The sequence below is a fragment of the Neocloeon triangulifer genome, unplaced genomic scaffold, assembly GCF_031216515.1.
Source record: "Neocloeon triangulifer isolate White Clay Creek 2 clone unplaced genomic scaffold, ASM3121651v1 ptg000022l, whole genome shotgun sequence".
NCBI lineage: Eukaryota > Metazoa > Arthropoda > Insecta > Ephemeroptera > Baetidae > Neocloeon > Neocloeon triangulifer.
This window is the reverse complement of record NW_026775562.1, coordinates 1,049,177-1,074,427: the sequence shown is the minus strand read 5'-3', so window position 1 is coordinate 1,074,427 and position 25,251 is coordinate 1,049,177. Positions and strand designations below refer to the sequence as shown.

General features: G+C 33.5%; 1 protein-coding gene across 2 annotated transcripts in view; it reads left to right on the top strand.

The window, feature by feature from the left end:
- LOC132204417 (calcitonin gene-related peptide type 1 receptor-like) overlaps positions 1-24,293 on the top strand; it is a 32,514-nt gene extending 8,221 nt beyond the window's left edge. Inside the window, exons 2-12 of one of the 2 annotated variants that reach the window (XM_059632912.1) lie at positions 13,609-13,700; positions 14,244-14,369; positions 14,433-14,521; positions 15,563-15,695; positions 17,328-17,444; positions 17,571-17,677; positions 19,005-19,096; positions 19,217-19,343; positions 20,467-20,687; positions 20,997-21,285; positions 23,517-24,293. In XM_059632912.1, coding sequence (XP_059488895.1) covers positions 13,610-13,700; positions 14,244-14,369; positions 14,433-14,521; positions 15,563-15,695; positions 17,328-17,444; positions 17,571-17,677; positions 19,005-19,096; positions 19,217-19,343; positions 20,467-20,687; positions 20,997-21,285; positions 23,517-23,675 — 1,551 coding nt within the window. In that variant the 5' untranslated portion in view covers position 13,609 and the 3' untranslated portion in view covers positions 23,676-24,293. Of the gene's footprint in view, positions 1-13,608; positions 13,701-14,243; positions 14,370-14,432; positions 14,522-15,562; positions 15,696-17,327; positions 17,445-17,570; positions 17,678-19,004; positions 19,097-19,201; positions 19,344-20,466; positions 20,688-20,996; positions 21,286-23,516 lie in introns of both variants that reach the window. The other variant, XM_059632910.1, reaches the window with a different exon arrangement.
- The last annotated feature ends 958 nt before the right edge of the window (positions 24,294-25,251 follow it).

Sequence of the window (25,251 nt, the reverse complement as noted above, 5' to 3'; positions counted from 1 at the left end):
TAATGATTCAGCGCTTGCATCTGATTTATTGCGAAAAAGAATTTTCAAAATATTCATCTATTACTTCTTTCTAAATTTGATGACGACTAAATTTAATTATCATTATGAGCCAAACAATAAGAAAAATCTTTTATTTCTATAACATATTCTTTTACACTCTCCTGAAGAACGTCGTTTTGAGCAGCGCAATTTTTAATGATTCATCGCTTGCATCTAATTTATTGAATTTAAGAATTTTCAAAATATTCATCTATTACAACTTTCTAAATTTGATGACGACTAAATGTAATTCTCATTAATTGCCAAACCATATTATCTCTTTTTTTCTTCCCTTTTATTTATCAAAATTTTGTTGTTATTCAGTTTTTATTTGGGCATAGTTGTCTGCCAAATATTATTTTATTTTTCTCCGCGTGTCCTTGTTGATTATTTTCACGCAAACGATATTTTTTTATCTCTCTCATTCAGCTTCCATGATGAAAAACGGTCAATTCATCGACAGATGAGCCGAGCCTTAACACCGTTAACTATTGGCGAGAGAAACGACGAAATGACTCTCATTTGCTTTGAGGCTTAACCACCGAAAAGCAATTTCTCATTTCGAGAGCACGTTGGTGACAAATTGACGGCGCGTTTCTCGTCGTCCCGTGCCCAGCTGGTGGCCTAACCGCAGCTTTGCAGGAAAGAGAGAGTAAAAAAGGATCCAACACACACTCAATTTTTTTGGTCACTCTGTAAATTAATCTTTTGGCGCGGAAATGATAACGTTCCGAAATATATAAAAAAGTGGAATTAGTTCGGAAACGTGACCGCACCAGATACTGCAGAGGTTTCGATTTGAAAAAAGCCAATTTGTCATTTTGTAGGAGTTTCAATTCAGGTCTTTCGAAACAAATCGAGCGGAAGGGAGTAAATTGCAAGCAAATTTCCCTTGCGGCCATCAATTGCTGAGAACTTATTCGCGAATCGGCGTGGGTAGTGAATTTGAAATAGTTCGGCCGAATTCTGCTGGTATACGAGCGGAGTGTGCTGCTTTGTGCGAGTGACGACTCCAGTTTTGCAATTAAGTTGACGACCGGCAAGAGGGACGTCTTGTTTGCGTCGGAGAGGCATAAAACCAGAGACGGATGAATGGAGCGGAAAAAGCGGTTCTGTACGTCTAGCTCTGTCTCAATGAACCTGACTAGTCGCAATCATTGTGGACAGACCAACGGGGAGGGTCAACTATAGTTCCCTTTTGTCTAAAGTTGAAACAATGAAAGACGAGAAACTAAATTTTGTTTATTAATTTTTTGTTTATCAAAATATGCAACTTTTATTCTTATATAAGTAAAAAAAGTAAATAAAGAGACAAATATCCTGCTCCTTATAAAATTTTAATCTGTGTTTTTAAACAAATTATTGAATGAAGCATTAATATAAAAAAGCGATATATTGTATCAAATTTATTTAATATTTGTTCTTTAATCACAACAAAACTACAAAAATTTTCATTAACAAGCATTTTTTTTTTTATTGTATAAAAATATATGCTGCGATTTTAGACTTCCTTTTGAGCACTGTTTTCATTTTTTATGGTTATTAAAATTTTATTTTGCAATTTTCTTAGAAGTTTTTCACTAAAATATTTCAGTTTATTGAATAATTTGCGCCAGTGGCCAAGAACATTGATTATTTCTGTCCATCCTCTTGAGTATTTTTGGAGCAAAGGAAGTTTCCGCTTTTCGCAGTAAAAAGAAAAATAAACTAATCCAGTCTCTTTTACCTCTTTCTACTCTCGTCGAATAATATTATTTGATTACTCAAGGTTTTGCACTGTTTTGTTTGTAATTCGGTTCCTTTCATTCACAGCCGCGCGCGTTTTCTAACTTTCTCGATAAAATAAGAGAAAGGCACGAAAAATTGCTCAACACAAGTTCAGATTCCACGAACCGACGGACTGCGGGCAAATGCAGGGGCGTCCGTCCGGTCCTTTTTGCGCCGACCCGCAATCATAATAATCAGTGCGCGTCGATCCATCAACAAACATCCCTCTTCTTCGGCACATGGCCGACCCTAGCCGCCCCCGACCTCCTCTCCGACGGTGTGCGCGGCTATTTGTAAATAAACCCAATCCAATTTGGCCTCGCCGGCGAGAAACACGGCTAATTCGAGATTAACGCCCAGCTCTGTTGAATAATCCCTATCGAAAACGATTTCTGATTCACTTTGTAGAGCGAAAATAGTGTTTGCTTTGGCGAATCCACGACCCTTCCGGCAGTTATTCCACTTCACCATTATCCAGTGACTGACGCTCATAATCAATCAAATTGTCAGACAAATAAATATTATTTAAAATAATAATATTGATTACTGGAAAACAATTATAGAAATGTGATGAAAATAATTATTTAATAAGTTTGCTTGGCCTTTTACTGAAGTTCTGGCCCTCCGTGGGATTTTAATGTTTTAGAGAGGTCAAAGGCAAAGTTTACTTTAAGTTGAATAGCCTCGGTCAAGTTGCTGTAGATTAATAATTTATAACTTTTAAGATCTTTGAATCTGGTTAACAAACTTTTGGCAATCGATAAAACCGCCATAAGTTTGTTCGATTCAAACTCCTTAGTGGTATATTGAAGATAAATTACTTTAATTAAAATAAGATCTAAAATAAATTTGATTAAAATTTTTTTTAGAGCATTATATATAAAAAAAATAAAATATTTAATATTAATGAGACCAACATTAATTTAAATTTTGGTTCATTTCTTAATCTAAAATTATATTTGCTCGATTCTTTAATAATAAAACTGAATAAAAGTGTATTTTATTTAAATTTTTTTTTAAATAAATTCAAACATTTCAACTATGAAATGATTTGGCCAACGTACTTTTATAACCTGTGGAGTTCTTTCTTCATCGAAGATGTTCCACGAATCCCAATTTGAAGCAAATTTAATGGATTGCCTTTGATCCCAAGTAAAAGGTTGAAAAGTATATATGAAAAGCCTCTCCACTGCTCTTTCTCGCTGCAGGCAATTCTCTTTTCCCAATTTCCGTCCAGCTTTTGTTATTTGGAGGTTTTAATTCACTTAAACACACCAGCACCCTTCATTTTCTTTGTGCAAATTAGCTCCCGGGCGTGTCACACAAGGGGGAGATCCAGTTCTTCTTTTTCGTCCAACTGGAAAGTGCGCGTCAAAATTGTACGCAAAACCTCAGCTGGGGCTTCTTTGTGGGAAAATTGTCTCGAGAAACTCAATTACTGAATAATGCGGGGGCGGAACGTTGAAATGCGCAGCTCAAAATTGTTGCCAAAGCAAGTCCTGGGCTTCCAATGAAGGAACTATTGTGTTGCCTCTAAATTTCAAAATGTGTGTTTTTTATTGATGACGTGAGATTACTAGAGGACTTTATTGGCATGAGAAAAATTTAAATAACGATCCTTTTTTTTAATCAGAAATATTTTTAAATTTGATCAAGACGATGAACAGAAATAAACATGGTTTTGATTATTTTGATATTCCAACCATATATTTTTAGTTTACAATTTTCACACAAAGACTTGTGAATTTATAGAAAGCAAAAGATTGGTAAGAAATCAGAATTTAAAAACAATTAATTGTGAGTCGTCAAAGATCCTCGCATTAATATGCATTTATCTTCAAATAATAGGAAATTTGTAAGCAGTTTTGATCAGAACAAGAAATGCTATTTATTACGACGAAAAAATTTTAAAATGAAAAATTCTTGCAAAAATTAAAAAAAATCCCACTTTTTTATAACTAACAATTTTGGTGCCTCAGGAGGTTTTGTTTGGCCAATCCGTCTACGTCTAACCGTTGACGCTTGACAGCTAAAGCACGGAATTTTATTACCAACAAAATTTTCCTTGTCGAAACAGAATTCGGCTTATGCGTTTATTTGCTGGTGCACCTGCCTGAGCAAACCGAGTAATAAACCATAAATTTGCCCGCAAGTGTTGAGAGAGTTTTTCCAGCAAGCTAAACTCTGGCCTCGGCTTTTACGACTTGCTGCACTTTGATTAAAAATAGAGGGCGGACGCATTTACCACTTTTTTGCATGACAAGTATACGGCTCTCCCTGAAAAATTACAAACTCAAGCTCAAGAGGGTGGATATAGGAAGCATTATTTGCTCTGTGGATTTTTAAACGGCAAAGGAACAGAATATTTATTTTTTTAGCATAAATTTTTACTGTAAATTTATTACCGAATGGGCTTTGGGTGAATTTCTGAATAATTTTTAAATTTATTAAAACTAAATATTCTAAACGGAGATAATTTTCCAAGATTTATTGCTTCAAACTTAAAAAAATTATTATTAATAAATTAGATCAATAGTGGAATTACAAAATTACGATTTTCCTTTTCAAGTTTTTCGCTAAAATGGGGATCAAATTGAGCATAAAATATTTTCCCCACTCCCACTTTGTAATATTATCAAATTCATGCTTTTGTCGATAAATATTACAAGAATTCCTTTTCATGTGTGTTTGCTTTTTACAAAGAAATAATGAGTGCCGCCCTTTCAAAGGGCACACTTTGTGTGTCAAAACCCAAAGCACTTCTCTCTCGCATCAAACAAAATTTTTCACGCAATATCTTTTAGTCGGCTGCTTTTCTCCGAAACGCAAATTTCACTTTGAATGGCTGGGGGCATCCATCTCTCAAATCAGCGGGACCCTTTTCCGCACGATTTCATCTCTCGTCATTTATCACTTTGCTTGGCCCGAATTGATTTCTGTTCAATACAGAGACAGACCAGGAAAAGAAGTGAGGACTCGCAGACACCCACGTCTTTCATATAGGCAATAATTCCTCTGATTGCTAAAAAAAGGTACTAGTTTTTTTCACCACAGACTTCTGGCGACGTTGACGTCACAGTCGATGAGGACAATGAGTACATTACTCGACGTGTAGAAATGCGAACGTTTTGTTTGCCGATCGTCTCAAGAGAACTCTTGTTGATTTTCAATAATAATTTGCACTAAAATTGGAGAGCAGCGGAGGTTTTTTTTTTGCCCTCAGCAAACCTTAGTTTTGAGAATCAAACGAATTTTCTCGTACAATTGATCGCACCCAATGAAATGAAGCGGAATGGAATATATAACAGGGGTGGAAGGAAATGTGGTCACAAGAGGAGCAGATTGAAGGGCGTGAATCCAATTTCCAGTTCAATGATGATTCTTTATCAGGAAAATTATTTCTATATAATATGAGTATTGATTGAAGAGCAAAACTTGACAAATTACCCACTTAAAACAATTATTTGCTCACTTGTTGTTTTGGCAAATATTATTATTTTTGTAATTATGTTATATAATTTTTTTAATTTAAAATTATACGGCGTTTCCTTCATTGGTGGTGTTGTGAGTTTTTTTTAACTATAGAAAAAACCGACTAAAGAACCTCCTTGGAATTGATGATTTTCAATAAAAAAATCAATATATAATAATATCTTTTCGTGTTTTTCAACTTTTTCATATTTTTGATCTACAAGTTTTTGTTATAAATACTCTTTGAAAAAACTAGTTGAATGCTTCTGTAAAATTCTAATAGTTTTAAACGTATTTATTTTACTTTTTACTTGTAATCTTTGTAATGAAATTGAAAAAAAATCAAGCTTGTATATTTTTATTCCAAATAAGAAATATATATTTGATCAAGAAAAATATCTCTCAATAAAAAGCGCACCGTTTTTTCAGCTTGAATTTGCATACTTTTGGCACTTTCCTCTCATCTGAAATGAGCCGTTAGTTAACTAACGGTGTTAACAATTGTAAATTTCAACACACCAATTGTGTTAGTTCAATACAATTACCCAGATTGAAAGCCGCTTTTATCTAAATTGGAAATTGCTGATTTCCACACGGCGCGCGAAATTGCTTGAAAACCCGTGACAGTAAATTCGCGCTTATTTGGCGAAATAAAAGAACAAAATGTGTCTGTCTCGTTTTGGCCTTCGGTGCAAATTCTATCCTGTGTATACACATTTTGGCCACGTCAAAAGCTAGCTGACGCCCTCTCTTCATTTGGGTTCATCGCTGCGTGTAAAATATTATCTGCGAGACACGGCCTGAATATTTAAAAAGAGCCGCAACGCGCCCCTTTTCCGCTCCTCTTTTCTTGAATGTGCACAAATATTCGCGTCTTTTCCTACAAATGGTCTCAAAGAAAAGCTGCAGACTTTTCCAGCAAGAAGATTGAAAAGTCTTTCGATTTTGTTTTCCTCTTTGGGTGTGATAAATTTGAACAGCACCACGTTTTTTTATTGAAATAAACAGAATAGGGGGAAGAAAGTCTGGAGCTTTAAAGGCGTGCGAAGACTTAGCAATCGAGAGTTTCTTGTTTGTTTATCACCGAGACTTGCGGGGAATCTGGGAAAACAACTGCTTGAAAAGATAAGGGAAAAAATAAGCTAAAAATATTTGACAACACACTTTTCCCTCCATAAACACACAATTTATTTTATTACAACTACAACAAAATTAATCCAAATCATAGGGATCTCTAAAAGTTTGCATTATTTTGGCTATTTTATTGTATTACATTTTTAAGGATTTAATTTAATCTGTCACTGTTTGCATTTCAGTAATACGCGCGTTTATATATTCAACTTCCAAAACCAAAAAATGATTGTATAGCAAAAACAAATGATTTTTGTTAAAATTATTAGTCAGATTTTGCTTGAATTTCAGAAGATTCCATGCATTGAAAAATTCTTCAATTCAAAATTTGACAAAAACGCAAATCACTTTTTGCTGGAGAAAATTAAAAAAAAAAATGAATTATTTGTTCAACTTGTTTCATAAAATAACATTATTGTCTCTCATAAAATTAAGCAACTCATTATTGAGAAACATAATTTTTTTAAATTAACAATTTTTAACAATTTTTCGTTGCTGCTTCCAATTTTTTTCAATAACTATAAAAACATTTTTCTAAGCTCGGAAGAAATTAAATCGGAATGTTAGCAATTTTAATTAATTGTTAAATCAAGTTAATTGGATTTCATACATATGGATTTTCGCGTCACATATGTGATTTTGATCCGCTGCAGTAAGTTTTTATGACCTTCCAACAGTTTTAACGGGCCACGTGCTAATAATTTTTTATCGTATTGGCCATTGCTTTGGCTGAAATGGGCCGTGCGAATTGCGTGTTTCAGCCGATAATCATAAAAGCAGGATTTTCCCAAAGCATTCTCGTCATATCCGCTAGAGCTTGAGCAAACACACACTTATTCAATCGATAATCAATTTATGCATTTAGGGCGTTTGGATGAGCGAATAAATAGAAAAAAAGAGTGCTTCAACTACGAAACGAACTTAAAAGCTAGCTTTTTTGTAAAACCATAAAACAGAACTTTTGTGTTGAAAAAAAAAAAAATCAGAAAACCGCAGTCCAAACCGGTATGATAATTTTTTGCAGCAAAAAGCTATTTAAAAAAAGAGACGAAATACATAATGGATTGAAATCAAATTATCAACAATTTCTTTGATTGTAACAGATAATTAGTAAATTGTAGCCAGATTTTCCAAGTCACGCAGAATTAAGAATACTATTTATTTTGAATAATGATAAAATACTGCAAATTATTTCTAATCTTCTTAAATTCTTCTGGAATCAAATGCATACAAATTAAAATGCATCCAAATCTTTTTCTCATTTTCTTTATCTTTCAAAGTACTGTAAAAAAAGGTCATTCAAATTTTTAGTTTTTAGTGTCAAAATATTTGTTATAATAAAAGAATTTTTTTTTAATACCTCCAAAAGCATTTTTAATTGCATTATGATAGAGTTTAAAAAGTCTAGAACTGCAGAATAAATTTCCTAAATTCCGTTTTTTTGTTTGTATAAGTATTTTTTGTCCACTATCACTATATGAATAAGGAACTCTTTAATTACGAAGCAACGTCGAAGCAATTACCCAATCAACTTCCTGTGACAATATCACATATGAGGGGGAATGTGCCGCTTGGTTTACATTTACACGTTTGTAGTTCACTTCCGAATTTCCCAAGAAACTCAACATGTCACGCACTTCTTCCAAATTGAAAACGGTTTTTTCAATCGTCCTATTCGCGATAGTATTGTTTGTTTTGCTGTTTAAAGCATTGCGAGGCTCGTCAATCTCTATGGAGAAAATGCTTGTACTGGTGCGTGAAAATCTGTACGTCAGCACAACAGAATCCACTCCTGTGAACATCACAAGAAACCGTGACAGAAAAAGTACGTATCAGGGCCAAAATGAATAAAAATTGGCATTAATTATAATTTCATTGCACAGATGCGCTAGAATGGTATAATTATACGCAATACGATTGTGAGTAATAAATTAAATAATCTTTAAAAATATATATGATGTTTTATGTAGATAAAATATATGTTAATTGCAAAATTTTCAGTTGAAGCTGTTGATAGGAAATTGGCGCAAGATGATGAAGCTTTGGTTGGATATGTGCGTTCTAATTTTTTAATACCGCCAGCCGAAGCCTTTGAAAAATATCAATTAAGTAATGCTAAACAGTACGAACAGTCGATGGGACAAGGATTGAGAATTCGACAAATTTTAAAAAATATGGTATATTTTATAATTAAATATATCTATAATTTTTTTTAAAAAAAACCTACAGATTACAAAAATTTCATTTTTAAAGTTTTTCTTCGTAAAATATGACTAAAATTAAAGATGAGACAAGTAAATTTAAGATTTTTTATAATCTTATTTGCCAGACTGGTGGCTTCTTTGTTGAGTGCGGCGCTCTTGACGGAGAAACGCGTTCAAACACTCTTTTCCTCGAACGGTTTCTGGGTTGGGAAGGTATTCTTATTGAGGCTGACCCGAAAAATTTCCAACTTGTTCTGCAGAAGAACAGGAAAGCTTGGCTTGTCCCTGCTTGCTTGAGCCTCGAGAGGAGACTTACGATGGTAAAAGTGAAAAAATTGATAAAATTAATAAATAAAAAAATATATATATTTTAAATAAAAAGGTTTCATATCGTCAAACTTTTAACACCGGCAGAATTGATCAGATCATCCAGGACTCTGCGAAATTAACTGCCGTGAAGGACCACGCACACGTCATGTGCGTTCCGCTAACAACTATTCTATTGGCCGCCAATAGAACTCGAGTTGATTATTTCAGCCTGGACGTCGAAGGGGATGAGTTGGAAGTGCTCAAGACTGTCGATTTCAAAATACTTGATATTAGAGTAAGTTTTATCCTAAAATTAATGAAATTTACTTTAAATTGTCATATTTTCAACAGATATTATCGGTCGAGTTTACTCATGCTAAAAACGCTACAAATGTGCAGAAATATATGGAAGAAATTGGTTACGCAGTACATAGTAAAGTTGTTAGAAAAGATAAATATGCTAATGATTTTATTTTTGTAAAGAGAGAATCGTTATAATGTTAATCAGTAGAATTAAATATATTTAATATTTAATAAAAGTGCTGATTTGTTTAGTGATTATTGCTTATTTAAAAAAATATGGTTAAATAACCATATTTAAAAAAGTGGTTATTTTTATAATTTGTAAACACTACAAAATTATATTTAAAAGTTTAACGAGTTTAATTGGTAGGGAAATGCACTGGAAATTAAATTAAATAAATCTCAAATATGATTAAAATTAAATAAATAAACATAATTTCACTGGTCTAAAAATTAAATTTAAGAGACAAAACATCTCTAGGATTCAACAAACATAGACATAATTATATAAATTTCATTCAACTCATAATTCATGTCAATATCCACTGTTCATTGTTCATCTTCAGTGGATAATGTATTTTTGGTTCCTTTCGATTTTAATCACTTTCTTTAGGACATGATTCGAGTTTAATCACGTAATCCACATGAAAAGTTCTTTTAAGACACGTATATACATTCTTAGAGGCTTTAGAAGGAAAAGCTCTACTCCTGTCAATAAAATGCCACGCTTGTGCTCCGAGGGTTCTTTTTAATCACCTTCAAATAGCATCTGGCGAGGAACTGCGCTCCAAAAATAACTGCCTCTATCTCTCCAGATATTCCCTCTCTTTGAAGCAGCAATTTGCCCGATTGTTTAAATTGCACGTCGAATTTCGTGCGTGGCATGAAAAAGCTATAAATCTCCCGGTGCGGCAAGAAATGATGGAGAGCAAAAATAAACGGCTGGGGAAAAAAGTTCTCGGCGTAAATCTGCATTCACCTGCTGGCGAAAAAGGCGAACGGATTTGGTTTGCAACCTGTTGGCGAAGATAAATTTTACCGCAACATTTGGAAGAAATTTATTCGTGTGGAATACGAAATGAGAGGGAAACTTTATTTGCAAGAACTTTTCTTAAATAAATTTTGCAAGGAACGATAGAAGCGTAGGGGAAATTCTTCTGATAAAATATAGATAGCAACTTTTTTTTATTTCCATGCCAAAGTTATTGAAAATCAGACATTTGCAATAATTAAGGATTTTCAAATCAGGCAAGGAAGTTTAATTTAAATATGTAAATTTCATCTTCAAAAACATATTATATCAAGTAAGTAATTCCAAAAAAAGTTTAGAAATTAAAAAAGGAATTTTTTATAAGAATAAATTCTTGAGAGAATTTTTCATCTACTATCAAAAATCTTATCACGTTTTGCAAATTCTAGAAAAGTTATGTAAAAGATTTTAACACTGTCTCAAAATTGCTGAGTAAAAATCCAATCTCAACAAAATAACTTGCTAATTTCAAGAGTATTAGAAAGGAAAAGCTTTGAAAGCGTCTTTAGCTTGAAAAATAATTTCCCCGCATTGCCTTTTTTAATTAAAACTTCTTGCCGTAAGGCGTCGGCGCATAATCGAATTTTTTTCCTCAAATTTAATCCACTCTCAAAAGATACATTATATAATAATATGGCAACGACGCTTGGCGTCATTTTAATCTCATTAATCCGTCGTCGTCTCATCTGGGAAACTGTCAGCTTTCATCACGTGTAGGCTTTCATATTTGTATTTGGATTGGCATATAACAAAGAAGATTCTCCAGCGTAATTTTGTTTGCAGCCATCTTTGAAGGAGCATTATTTGTGTCATTAGCAGACTTGAAATTTTCTTTGAGCTAAAAACGATGATATTATTTTCATGAGATTCTTTGATCACATTTGGAATTACTTGTGTTGCATTTACAAAGAATTTTGTACAAATATTTGCAAAAAAGCATCAAAAATTTAACCAAAACTCCATTGAACGTGTATTTTGCTTATAATTTTGCAGGTCAAACAAATATTTTTTTTTCACTCGGAAAGCAAGAAAACAACTCACAATTTTGAAAATTAAACTCACTGCTGGAAAAATTATTCGCTCGACGGCACACCAAAGAACGAGGGCCTTGTGCTGATTTCTTCTTCCACATAAACGGCAGCCGTAGGCGTCGCTAAAGGACGAGGAAAAGCGCATTCCTCATTAACCAACTGCGAGGCACGTGCAATCATTTCTCCACTCACTCAAAAGATAGGACTTTTGCCGTCAATTAATAAAATGGGAGAGGCAATGTAAAATTAATTTTGAAATATTAACTCTCGCAACTGAAAGGAATATCAAACTGGCTATGGAAACATATTTGTTTGTTTTATATCTTTCAATACAGAATGTTAATAATTAATAACAGGAAAAATATGACAAGGAAAAAGAACATTTCCGTGTAACATCAATATTGGTATAAATATTTGTTTCAAATTAAAAGGTAAATTGGAATATGCATGCATGGATGTCTATAAAGGAGGATAAGTTAATTATTTTCGGCTTTTCCCTCATTGCTCCTTATTGGAAAACTGATTTAAAGAATGCTTAAAAAGGGAAAACAGCATTTTTTCGGACGAGGAAAAAGCCCACATTTGCTTCACTCATGAACTTGAGTGCCGATTATCACTAAAATTGTTTTCGCTTTCGTTATTTCCCAGTTTTTGTTTATTTAGTCTTTAATTCTCAATCATTTTTTTTTTTAATTCTTAAATTTTTATTTAAAATATTTTCAAAGAGTAACAACAATAAAAATTGAAATCAAGAATCAGTAAAAATCTTAATTTTTCTCACTGTATGAAAAATCCAGAAAATTATTATTTTTTTTTTTTAAATCTCACATTATTTTGAGTATGCATAGCGCAATTCGCACAGATTCTCTGTAGGAATTAATTTTAGAGCAAAATCAAGCAATCAATAAGTGAAAAACAAATTCACCTTCATATTTTTATAAATAAATTTTGCATTAAAAGAGGATAGGATTATTTAGAGGCAACCAAAATCATTGGAATTTAGAACTTCTATTAGCTCATTCAGCTTTCATTTTTCAGCAAATTAAGCTTTTTTGAATTTTTATTAGCAACAAATTCAGCCTCGAAACGAATTCTTTCTCGTTTCCGTTCAAGATTTGCCTGACATATTATCTCTTCTTCGCAAGAACATTCCGCGCTAATTTTATCTCTCTCTTGGTTCCACTCTTTTGAGAGGCTCTCCAGCTTTTCTAAAGAGTATTTTGGCAGGGGGACTTGATTGGCACTACTTGGAATAATAATCGGCAACGCGTCTCCGGCAGATCGACTGAGCTGTCAAACCGAGAAGAGTCGAGAGGATGTTCTCAAAGGGGGGAAATTCCGCGTCTCTCTCAAGATTGAAACGCAAACTCTCCTGATCTCATTTTTTTCATTTCCATTTCTTGCGAATGTTGGCCATAAAGTGGAAGATATTTGACACATTATTAAGGGCTGTGTCGGCTGGAACACGCACAAAATTGGACCATTTCTCTGCGTGAAAGAAGAAACCCTTTTTCTCCGGAGAATAAATATTTATTAGGAGAGGTCGAGATCTGCATTTGTTGATGCGAAGAGAGCAGAAATGGAATTTCACGTTTTGCACGGACCATTGACTCTCACTCATTTCCAATATTCCGGCTTTCTTCACAAAAGCAGAGATGGAAATATTTTAGAAAGTGGGAAAAAAATTTAATTTTGATGCATTTTTTGTCATTTATTGCTGAGCCTGAAAATATTTCGTGTTCAGTTCAATTTTATAGCCAATGTTCTAAATAATGTCTAAATTGTTTTTTGAACATTTCAACTATTGTTTATTTTCTGCGCAAAAAAATATCATTTGCAACTAAAAGTCCGAAGGTCACGTATTTGCTTCGGCCATTTCAACTTTTTGCTTTTCCCAAAAAGGAAAATTATGATTTTTGTTGTTGCCTCGGAGCATAAAAAAATCCGAGAGCTCGCTTTTTTGCGCCCCTTGAGGCGTGCAATTCCAGTCGTTAAACCGTCCTGCTTCTTGCGCCATAAAAGGCGCGCGCAGCGAGTTTATATACGTCGCGGTGTAATCGCTCATGATAACTGCCGAAATAATTGCAGCCTTTCCACACATGCTAGAAAAATGTGCACAAGTTATGGTGCTTGCATAAAATTTTACGACTTTGTCAGTGAGAGAGAGGATTTAACGGGGGCTGAAATTTTCCCGAGCCAATTTTACGGCTGAAACACACTTGAGTGTGTATATCGTGACGTCAGATCGAGAGATAATTTCCTAGTGTGCGGAAATTGATCTTGAATTATTTATATGCTGTAATTTTATCGGTGCTTGTTGCAGGATGACGGAAATGATTCTCCAAGATCGGATAGTGGTGGACCAGTTGTACCAACACAGCAACTGCACGTCTCTCCACACAGAATACAAAAAAGGTATAGTGCAAAACTCAACTTTGGAGAATGTTGTCTTAAAAAATATGCTAATTTGATAAAATGATCAAAAAATTAGATTCATTGAGTCAAATACACAGAAAATAAATTTTTTTTTAGCAAATATTGTCTTTCTTTAGCAATTTTTTCCACTATAAAAAAGTAAAAAAATATTTTACAATATATGGATATTTTATTTTTGCCTTAAAATTTACTACGCATAATATTAAAGACAAAATGAACTGTAATTTGCTTTAATTTAAATCAAAACATTCTAATTCTAATAAAAAACAGTTGAAATAGTTGTGGAGTAGAAATAAAAATTCTGCAAAATAGTTATTACAATTTTCTACAGATTGTGTTGTATTAAAAATTTACACTGATTCCAAGACAAATTAAAATTATCCTCAAATTTTAATTAAACGGTGGAGGTCTTTTGACAAGAGTCAGTAATTTATGAAGGATTCTTGTTGCATGAATTCAATTCTAATGAATTTTCCATTTAAAAATGTACTTTTTTAAATAAACAGTTAAAAACATTTGCAGCTATAGGGGAAATAAATTACCAGAAATTATGCCCGGCTGAATTTGACGGCGTTTCGTGTTGGCCACCGAGCTTTCCGGGGACAAACGCCACCCGTCCTTGTCCTGCGAGCTTTAAGCAAGTCAGCGGTGAGCATAAAAAAGTCTAAAAAAAAAAATCAATAAATTTATCCTCTTTTCGCCCTGTTGCAGTTTCGCGGTTTTGCAAAGCTGACGGCGCGTGGGAGCCCCTGAATAATGGGACCTACAATCCTTGTGGCCTCCTCCAAGATCACGTGGCGGTGAGAGAGAAAAGTTTTAATTGAGGGCTAATTAGCGCAGAGTGGGCCGGCTATGCAACCGGGCTTGCTCGAGGGCCGAGCCGGTTGCCTAGTCGGACCACTGCAGGCGCTCCTTGTGAAGAGAGAAAGGATGTTGCACTCATAAGTTAGATTTATGTGCGATGTAACCCATTAATTAATGATTTGACCATGTTTAATTAATTAGTTTTAATTACATTTTAGAAGATTTATCTAAATCAAATCCTCCAATATTGTAAAGTTTAATTTATTCTCATAAACTTTGCAAATAATAACAATGTAAGCAAATAAAATTTTTTGGGTCAATTTTAGCAGATGATGAGAGATTATTTTCAAAGCCACCGTGCTTGTTTTAACAGATTATGATACACACTCCTTCAGTTCCCACCAATGATTTATCCTTAATAATTCCTGCATATATTTTTATTTCTAAAATGGGACACTGTTCAAACCAGCAAAGTTGAATTACTTTGTTATTTTAGGTGCTTCTTTTCAATTAATTTTTTTCTGCTGTATTTGAATTTTTTCAACCCTGTGTATACAATGTATCAATTACAAATCAGTAAACGGCATCAGATGCGAAATCATATATACTTTTACAAGCAGATCCCTGGTATGAGCCCTTTTTTATTTTGAAATTCCATCAGAAAAGAATTTTATTCATTCATTCTGTACTATCGAGTTCAAAACGAGGCTGTTCTATTTCTGGCACAGTGGGCGCGGGCAAAAAATGGAAAATATTGCACATTTCGCATTCTGCTACCGTCAATTCAAATGTCAAACTCATTTTTATTCAATATTTGGCCCTTTTTCAATATAGCGAGAGAGCAAAAAAGGAATTCACGTTTTTTTTTCTTTGCCGTTTTTCTGTGAGGACGAAACGCTCACAGCAATAAATTGATTTGTTTCGTCTGATTTTGATATAAATTCTCTCGCACGTCAACAGTCCCTATCTCTGCCCCTAAATTGAAACGGCTCCCCCGAGGCTCGAAGGTCTAACCGCAGAAGTAATTTGCTCCTCAGGCGCTGCGGCGAGTGTACGGTTACCTAAGGGCGCCGGGGGCCAAGGTGCCTGCCAAGTGGTATCTCCATCAACGACACGCTGAATGTCTCGACAAAATAAACGAGGCACAACCGCCAGCCATCGCACAAAAAGGTTCGTGGAACAAGAAATTTGTTTATGACGAAAAGAAATTTCAGATTGTGTTTTTTACATTTTGTACCTTAAGGTATTTATTTAAAATTTAATTTTTAATTCATTTTTATTTATTGTTTTACAAGATTGAATTTCTTGTATGAAAAAATTCTTGACACGTAAGAAAGCAGAGTGATACGTTCAAGGTTAATTTTTATTCATTAAGATCAATCAAGCCAAAAATTATTTGTCTCGTTTTTACTTGAGCTTGCGGAAAGCGTTAGAGCTCTATTATTTTTATTGATTTGCATGTGTGTTTACAATGGGGATTTTTACAAAATGTTTTATAAATAGCAGGCCACATAAACTAATTTTGCTAATGCTCCAGCTAAATCAAATATTTTAGAGATTCCATGGTAAAATTATGGCCGAAAATAAAATTAATTAATTAATAAATAATTTGCATCATTCCAAAAAACTTCACCTTTCATGCGTTTCAATTTAATTTAATACTAAAAATAAAAAAATTATTCTATAAAAGGTGATTGCTTTGAATGTCCACAAAAAAAATTAACGAGGCCGTTCACGAATGATTTAAGATATATTGGACAGATTTTTTTTGTTTCGAGCACCACTCTGATTTTTAGATATGTTGTTAGGGTTGATGAGAAACTACTTTGACCAAATTTTTAGACCAAAATTTTTATTACTTTTTGAAATATTCGGGTTTTTTTAAAAACTCAAAAATGCTTATATCTTTGCTCCTATTAGTTTTAAAGCAATTTGGTTTTCACCACAGTAGGTTACTTTTTAATTTGAACAATTTTGCTGTTGACCAAATTGCCCTAGGTCAAAGGTCAAGGTCATTAAAATGCATTTTTAGTTTTTGAGGTCATTTTTCTCAAAGAAGCGTATTTTTGATATTTTTTAAATGCAAAAAATGTAGCCCATGAAATTCTACATCTGGTCCGAAATATTTGCGATGGCGTATATCTTAGTTTTTAGTTATTTTAATTTAAAATTAAAAAGATGCGTTTTTCCGATTTGCGGTATTTTGACATTTTTCTGTTATATTATTTCTAAGCAGCCTAGAGCAATGCGGTTTACACTGCTAGACCTATTTTTTAATTTTGAACAACTTTTCTGTTGACAAAAAATACCTAGGTCAAAGTTCAAGGTCAGTAAAATGCATTTTTATTTTTCTAGGTCAATTTTCTCAAAGAAGCGTATCTCAGATTTTTTCCGCAATATAGAAAAAAATGTTGCACATGAAATTCTACATCTGGTAGGAAAAATTCAGAATGGCATAATTTTTAGATCTAAAGATATTTCAATAAGAATAAAAAAAAAGGCAAAAAGGGTCAGAATATTATATACGGAAACGAACTTTTTAAATATGTTAACATGAATGGAAATTTAAGAATTTATTTTTAATAAAAAAAAGCCATTTGAAGAGTTTTCCTTGACAAAAATTGACCTGGATAAATCTGAAATCTGAACCTTCTTGGTGGAAAGACGACGTTTGGGCATTAGCGATTTCTCTCTTTTCGCCCACTTTGTAGAGAATGGAAAGAAAGAAAATGTCTCAAGTGCTGCCGGCAGATCGTATTCTCTCTGATTGATTGATTGATATCTTTCTCTGTCTCGCTGCAGACGGAATCAACGTTTGTCCTATGACGTTCGACGGATGGTCTTGTTGGGACTTCACCCTCCCCGGGGACACGGCCTTCGCCTCCTGCCCTAAGTACATGACCGGATTTGATCCCACAAGTAAGTGAGTTTCAACAGGAATTGCGTTTAAATTAAATGCTTCAATTAATTTAATTATAAAGCCTTTGAGTTTGAGAAGCTGCGCTCGACTTCTTTGTTTTACAAGAAGCGCGTTTTAAATTGCAGGATTCGCGTTTCGCAAGTGCACCGAGAACGGAACTTGGTTCAAACACCCGGAGACCGGAAATTCCTGGTCTAATTACACAACTTGCGTAGATGTTGAGGATCTCCAGGTAATTATTTTTCTAATTAAGTATTCTTTTACTTGTAGCTGACTACTTTTATGACTTGGGGAACTAATTAAAATTAATTGGCGCAAATATTTTGCAATGCTGAAAGTTTAAAAAAGGCTCGCCCACGAACGATTTTAATTCTCAGATAATTGTTAGTGTGCGTGTGTTTTTTCTGTTAAAATTAGTGTAGAGTAGTGTTTTGTTTGTGTTGTAAAGTGTAAAGCAGTTTTAGGGGTTAATTTTTAAGAGATTTTTAGGTGGATTTACTGAAACTGTGCGAGAAACACTTGGCTTTAAAGAATGGAATATACAAACCAAAATTTTGAATTTCCGAGTTTTAATTGAAATTTTTTTTTTTTTTTGTGACTCAAAAATATTAATTTTTGAGACATTTTAAAAATTAATTTCTCAATTAAAAGTCAAAATTTTGGTTTGTATATTCCATTCTTTAAAGCCAAGTGTTTCTCGCACAGTTTCAGTAAATCCATGTAAAAACCTCTTAAAAATTTAAAAAAGGAGCTTGAAATCGCGCCTATTTAGTAAAACTGAGAGGCCTGAGAGCATAATTTTTTAATGAAGGAATCTGCTCGAAATCTACTAATCGGACCAATAATTATTGAATAAGATGATAGATGATCCGCTTTGACTTTCATACATATTTAATTGGTTTTTAATTATTTACTGTAAATTAAAATATAAATTATTTTTACCCTGTCCTAATTCTTAATTGAAGAAAATAGGTGGAAAATATGAAATTATTGATTGGAAGACATTGAAAGACTGAATAAAAAATATTAAAAAGTTCAATCAAAGGGCAAGTTTGTTAGGAACAACAAAATTACCTTTTTACGAATAAATTGTCTCATTATTTTCTTGCGTGACTTATTTTAAAATATGATATTTTACTTTCTCTGTAAATTTGATAAATTTGTGGGGTTTATTTTAATGGTAATTAAAAAATCCAAAACTGAAAACAGATTGCAACAATACTTATTGTTAGGCTCACTGCAGCAGTCTCTGATTTAAAGCAGAACCTTTTATTTATTGTTAGTAAAAAAATTTGGTTTCCCTTGCAACAATTGAAATAATTGTTTAATTTTTTAATGTTTCAATGAGAATGTAAAAAAAATACACCCCATTCTAAAGTTGCAAAGTTACTTTGCAATTATGTTGTACAATTACTTAGCTGACTGCAAGTTTTGCAAAAGTTAAATTAGAAACGCTCTTACTTTACAAATTTCTTGCTAAAGCCTCTTGACAAATGGTGGCTGAACGGAGCAATTTACCCTGAAGTTAATCGCGCGAATTGGCGACCCACTTTTTGCAGTTCAGACAACTGGTAAACACGCTCTACATTTCGGGCTACTCGCTGTCGTTCGTAGCGCTGGTGCTGTCGCTGCTGCTTTTCACTTGCTTCAAGTGAGTACATCCTTTTCCAACTGAAAGAACCATTTTATTTAAACCCACTGCATAATCCTGCTCTATCCGCGGTTATTTTGAGTGAGTGCATTATTTGTAAGATAGAAATGTCGCTGGCAGGGCGCTCAAGTGCACGCGCATCGCCATCCACGTGCAACTCTTTGCCTCCTTCGCCCTCAACAATCTGATGTGGATCATCTGGTATTACTTTGTCGTCGGCGACCTCGACACTGTCGAGAAAAACAACGTGAGTATTTTTTACTGGAAAAATTAAAATATTTTTGTCAGTTTTGTCACAAACAAAAAAAAAACAAATGAATAAATAATAAATATAAAAATTCATAGGACAAATTTTTAATAATTGAAAAAGAGTTTTCAAATTTGATAAAAATCATAAAAATATCAGATTACTTTATTTTTCTTACACAATTTACGAAGGGATTCATTGTTTAGTTCAAAAGTCAATTTATTTTAGAAAAAAAATTCAAGTATTATCGAAGTTTATAATAAAAGTTGTAAGGAAAATTAATATTTTATAAAAAAAAAATCGAATATTGCTTCAAAAAATTAATTTGTTTCGTAATTTTTAGTCTCGCATATACATATGTAATTATTTGCGTCAGAATGGATTTTGGAGCGCAACAAATTGCTTTTTCACCAACCTAAGATTGTATTTCCCATTTTCCACTTTTCATTTGTCAAGCGTGAAATTGAAACCCTCTTCATAAACCTTCTCTTAGCATAATCTTCTTTGCTTGCTGGCGTCGAGTATATTATTATGTGTGTGAGCTGAAATTTCGCATCTCGCACATTCTTTCTTTTTGAGGTGTGCCAGCCGCTCGTATTTCATTTCGCGACGTCAAATGCAATATTGAGCAGCGACGAGCGACCGAAAAACAACCTTGCTTGCTTTTTTGGCGCCGGTGATTTATTGACGGATAAACAATTTTTTCCACACCTCCGATATTATAATAAAAACCCATAAATTTCTGTGACGCTCGCTGCTTTTATCAGCTCGAAATGTGCAAACAATCTTCTGTTTGCGGTTGTAAATTATTGAAGATAAAATTAATAACTGGTATTTTTACTTTCAATTAATTATCAAAAATAATTAAAACGGTGTGATTATCAATATATTATTTCATTGAGTTTGTAGTCGCTTGTCAGCAATAATGGAATTTAATTTATGGTCACCTACATTCGATTATTTTAATCATTTAAATTTTTTAAAGTTGCCTAATTAAAGCGGAAGAAAATTCATTTGGCCTCAACTATAATTTGCGATTCTAATTTATTTTATTTCTTTAAAATTTAAAATACATTATTAAATTATTTTAATTTTTTGACGCATTTTGTAATTTTTTTTTCAGACGTGGTGTCAAGTTCTGCACGTCATCCTGCAATATTTGATGGTATCCAACTATGCGTGGATGTTCTGCGAAGGGATGCACTTGCACCTTGCCCTGGTGGTCGTTTTCGTCAAGGACGACGTGGTCATGCGCTGGTTTTACGCGGTCGGCTGGATTTTGCCCGCCCTGCTGGCCTCCGTTTACGCCCTGGTTAGGTCATACGTGGTGCAAGAAACGGAAAGGTGAGTGATCAATACAATTTTGGCCCGATACTATATAAAAAGTGTTCAAGCTAATGAAAGTATGTATTCCGTTTTAAACTAAATTCAAATTTTGAAAAAAAAAAATACAAAAATATTTTTATTGGGATAAAATTGTAGGTTATGCAATTATATTAAAAAATTTTTTTCAGTTACAAAAGATTATATCTTCAAATTTCCAGAACAATATATTTTGTTTTGTTTTTTGTCTTTATTCAACTTCATATAATTGCTCTGAATAAATCTTTTATTTTCTTAATATTTCAATTCAATGTTGAAACTTTTGCTCAGGTGCTGGATGGAGGACAGTCACAGTACGTGGCTGCTGACGGCGCCCGTCCTGTTGTCAATGTTGGCCAACCTGTTCTTCCTGATCAACGTGGTGCGCGTGCTGCTGACCAAACTGCACCCCCGCTCGTCCAACCCCGCGCCCAGGGGCATGCGCAAGGCGGTCAGGGCCACCCTGATCCTGATGCCGCTCTTCGGCATCCACCACATTCTCATTCCGTTCCGACCTGAGCCCAGGGCGCCTGGCGAGAGTCTTTACCAGATTTTCAGCGCTTTCGTCGTATCTTTGCAGGTAATTAAATTAACTTAAAAACTTCATTTCCACCTTTACAATTGACGTAGATTTAATAATAATCGATGCAAGCTCAACTAACCTGCAAAATAAGAGCTCAAATCTATCTACACATAAATTCTTGCAAAACGAATAATTTTTTTTTTAGTCTAACTATTGGAATAGAAAGCGGGCTTCAGGAAACAATAATATTATTTTTTTGTTGAATATTTAGTTGATATTTTTGTTAAACTTTTGAGGTAGAAAATGCGCCTGAGGTCTCGTCGGTCTCTATTCAGTGCTTATTTTAGTTTGCAGCCCCAACTACGGAACTACTTCAAGCAAATTAAAATCCCCTTGCCACCGGGTCGTAAAATGTAACTTCGGGCTATTTATTATGTCAAAGGTCCCAAGCTCTTGAATAAAACTTTGCCTGTTTAGTTTCAGTCTAGAATTTTGCCCGAGGCAAATTTTATTAAGAGGATTTGTGTCGTGGGAGAAGCAATAAGTGCCCATATTACGCCGAATTAGGGGCGGATTGCCGGTGGGGTGGCACCCCGAAAAGCGGAGGCGGCTTAGTGGCGATCGCCTTGTGTACTGCGGCAGATTACTTGCTACGCTCCGGTCTCTCTTAATATGAGACGCATTAAGGTGGAGCAAACAGACTGGAAAATTGCCCATCTTATAAATTTTGAGAAAGCCTTTTTTCCACCGGACAAAAGAGCTAAGCCGCTTCTTTCACCATGCGTACCTTTTAGAATTCACTAATCCGTGATGAAATAAAAATGGGCTAAGTTTACTCTTCAGATTTTTTGTTTATATATTGTTAAAATATCTATAGTCTTGCCTAGTTTTCGTGAAACACTGAAAATACTCTCATCAAAGAAGCACTTTAAAAAACCATCTTTGAAATTTAATTTAAAAAAAAAAAATGGTTTCGGGAGACTTTCAAGTCGCTAAGATTAAAGATAAGATGAATCAGCAATTGGGACAATTGAGAATAATTTTAATTAATATTTTTTCTGTGTTTTAACTTTCACGTTTTTCTTAATCCCTAGGGAGAGCCCTTTAATGTAGGATTAGGATTATGACAAAGCTAGAGTTGGACCAGATGGAAAATAAAATATGACATCAAATTTTTCTGCAAAATATGCAACGCCAAAAGTAATACTTGTGAAACCACCAAAAATTGGTTAAATTTTTTCAAATTTTTCATGGAAATTTAATGTGACGAGAAAAAGTTGATTATAAAATTAAATAAAAATATTATCATTGCGAAGTCAAAATTTAGGAAGTATTGAAGTTTCAACTGAAAATAAAGCCAAAATTTGAAGCACATAGGTTGTTGTCTCTTTTTAAGACATCACCAAAATATCATTTATGCTTTATACGTTTATAGTAATTAAATGCTACATAATATAATTGAAGACTGGTGGAAACACAGGATCAGCTTGTTAGCTTACAAGATCGCAACATAGCGCTTTTCTTAGCTCAAAGAGTTTCCAAGTTGGGAGCAATTTCGGCTCTCGCACAGTCAGGCTCGTTATTTCACCTCCGAGACACACTCCAGGTGCCTTTAAAGTGTTGTCAATTAATGAGCCGAGGCTGAATTTGAAACAAAAGACAAAGCGGCTTTGGCTGGCAACACACCAAAAGCCGCCGCGTGTCTTTGCTTCTTTTCCAAGCAGAGCAAATAATAACCTGCTGTGGTACAACCCACACGGGAAATGATTTTCCCGCAGAGAGACACACTCGGCACAAGAAAATAAGCACGAACGGAAAATTGAAGGCGGTAAATTGAGAAAGGGTTTATTTTTCTGCTGGAAAATTATAATTTTAGAATGGAAACAATTCTAAATGTAAAGTCATGATTATATTTTTTGCTCTGAAAAGTAAAAAAAAAAAGACTTTTAAACTTTAGTAAGCATTTGAAAGTTTGTTAAAAATAAAGGTTTTAAACAATTAAAATCTTAAATAGAGGCAAATTTTTGTGTTTAAACACAAAAAATATTTTATAAATATAATTTTAAATTTAAAAGACCTTCTTTTACAGTGTAATTTTGGATAATATTTTATCGCTTGCCATGTTTTTAGACCCAAAGGGTTCTGATCTAAATATTTTGAACTATAAAAATCAATTAAAACAACAGTAATTAAATAATAAAATGACATAATTGTATATTTTTTTGCTAAATTATTGAGTTATCTTATTATATAGAATTCCTAAGAACAAAATTATTTTGTGATTTCAGGGTTTTTGCGTGGCCTGTTTGTTCTGCTTTGCAAACGTGGACGTTCACGGCGCCATCAGGGCGTGGGTGCGCCACCTTCGGCGACTCAGGGCCAACCCTTACGCGCCCTCGACCGGTCCGACGAACACCGCGACCAGGGAGGCGTGCGTCGGTCTTTGATTGTCCGCTCCACGCGCGGCCTCCCTGCGCCACGCACCCTTCGTCGACCCTGGCGTCAGGGTGGCGCAGATCATCGCTTCCTCGAAGGTTTAAAACAAAAAAATACACGCTCATATCGTTTATAAATACATCTAGGTGCGCTCAACAAATACGAAAAAAATGAAAACTGAATAATTATAATTTGCGTTTTTGATTCTCGGTTTATTATTAATTTCCAGTGATCATCATTCCTGCCATATTCTTTATAATTAATTTTTAATCGCTTCCTTCACGTGAGCGAATATCTGTTGTGATCAAAATGTATAATTATTAAGAACAAAATAATATTTTATTTTAATTGCGCAACACGGGGAATTTTAATACGCTTATGCAAAATGGAAAAAATTATAATATAATATTATATACTGTTGTGGTATATGTGCAAGTGTTTTCGGAAAAGTATTATTATACGAAATTTGTGCATTTATCTACACCTGCATTTTTGTCTGCGTCTCTATTTATGTAATTATTGTACCGATCGACAAATAAATTAAAGAAAATTAGCTGCTTTTAACTCACTGAAACAGGTAAAATTTTATACAATAAAATTGTCCACATTTTTAAGCTTCGTCTTAAAAAAATTTGTCTTTCCTCTTCTCGCATGTTATCAAAATAAAAATGTTATGTCTATATAAATTTTGCTGTTGATTGTCTCAATAAAAATGAATTTTTCAATTATATACCACAATGCTTTATTCCAGGAGGGAAAAAGTGCAAGATTTGCTACGTTTTAGCTCAAATAACAAGAGCGATTTTGCTGAATTCAGTGAAAATAACGCACAGGTTTAATATTAATTAATAATGTTAAAATAATTACAAAAAATTTTACTAAATTTGGAGAAATGAACGCTGAATGATTGAAAAGTTGCATATTCTTATTGTTATTGTCAGGAAATTTTATGAAAGCAAAAAAAAATATACGTTTTAAGTAATCATTTAAATTTAAATTATCGAATTAAGAAGAAAGAACAAACTGCAAAAAAAAAAATAGCAATTTCCGTTTCTTTTGAAGTGGAAAGAATGCAGATGAGTTTTTAATGTTCAAAAGTAAAGGTTTAAACATAAATATTCTTAAGATTTTTTGCATTAAATTAATTAAAAATTTATATTATTTGTCCGAATAAAAAATTAATATTTCCGAAAAATTATTTCAATTTATTAGTTTTAGTTGAATAAGCAGCAACGTGATGATTTTTTTTTTAAATAACCATTAACAAAGTTTTGCACACAATGGGTTTCCATAATTAACTGTTGCTGTTGCCGTTTTACATCGTCAATAGACACAATTTCTTTCAATACTTTTTGCGACACAAATAAAAAGGCTTCAAACCAATTAACTTGAAATAAAGTTTCCAAAGTAGCTTTTACGCTTTAAAAATTGAAACTGTGATTGGTATACTTTTTTTCTAACCACAGGGATAGAGGAAAAGTTTCAAAATAATTCACAATTAAAAAACCATAAAAAAGCTTTTTGTGTAAAGGTGTGGAAATATTACGCACTTACTTTTGCAAAATCGACTTTCGCACAAGTGGTCCA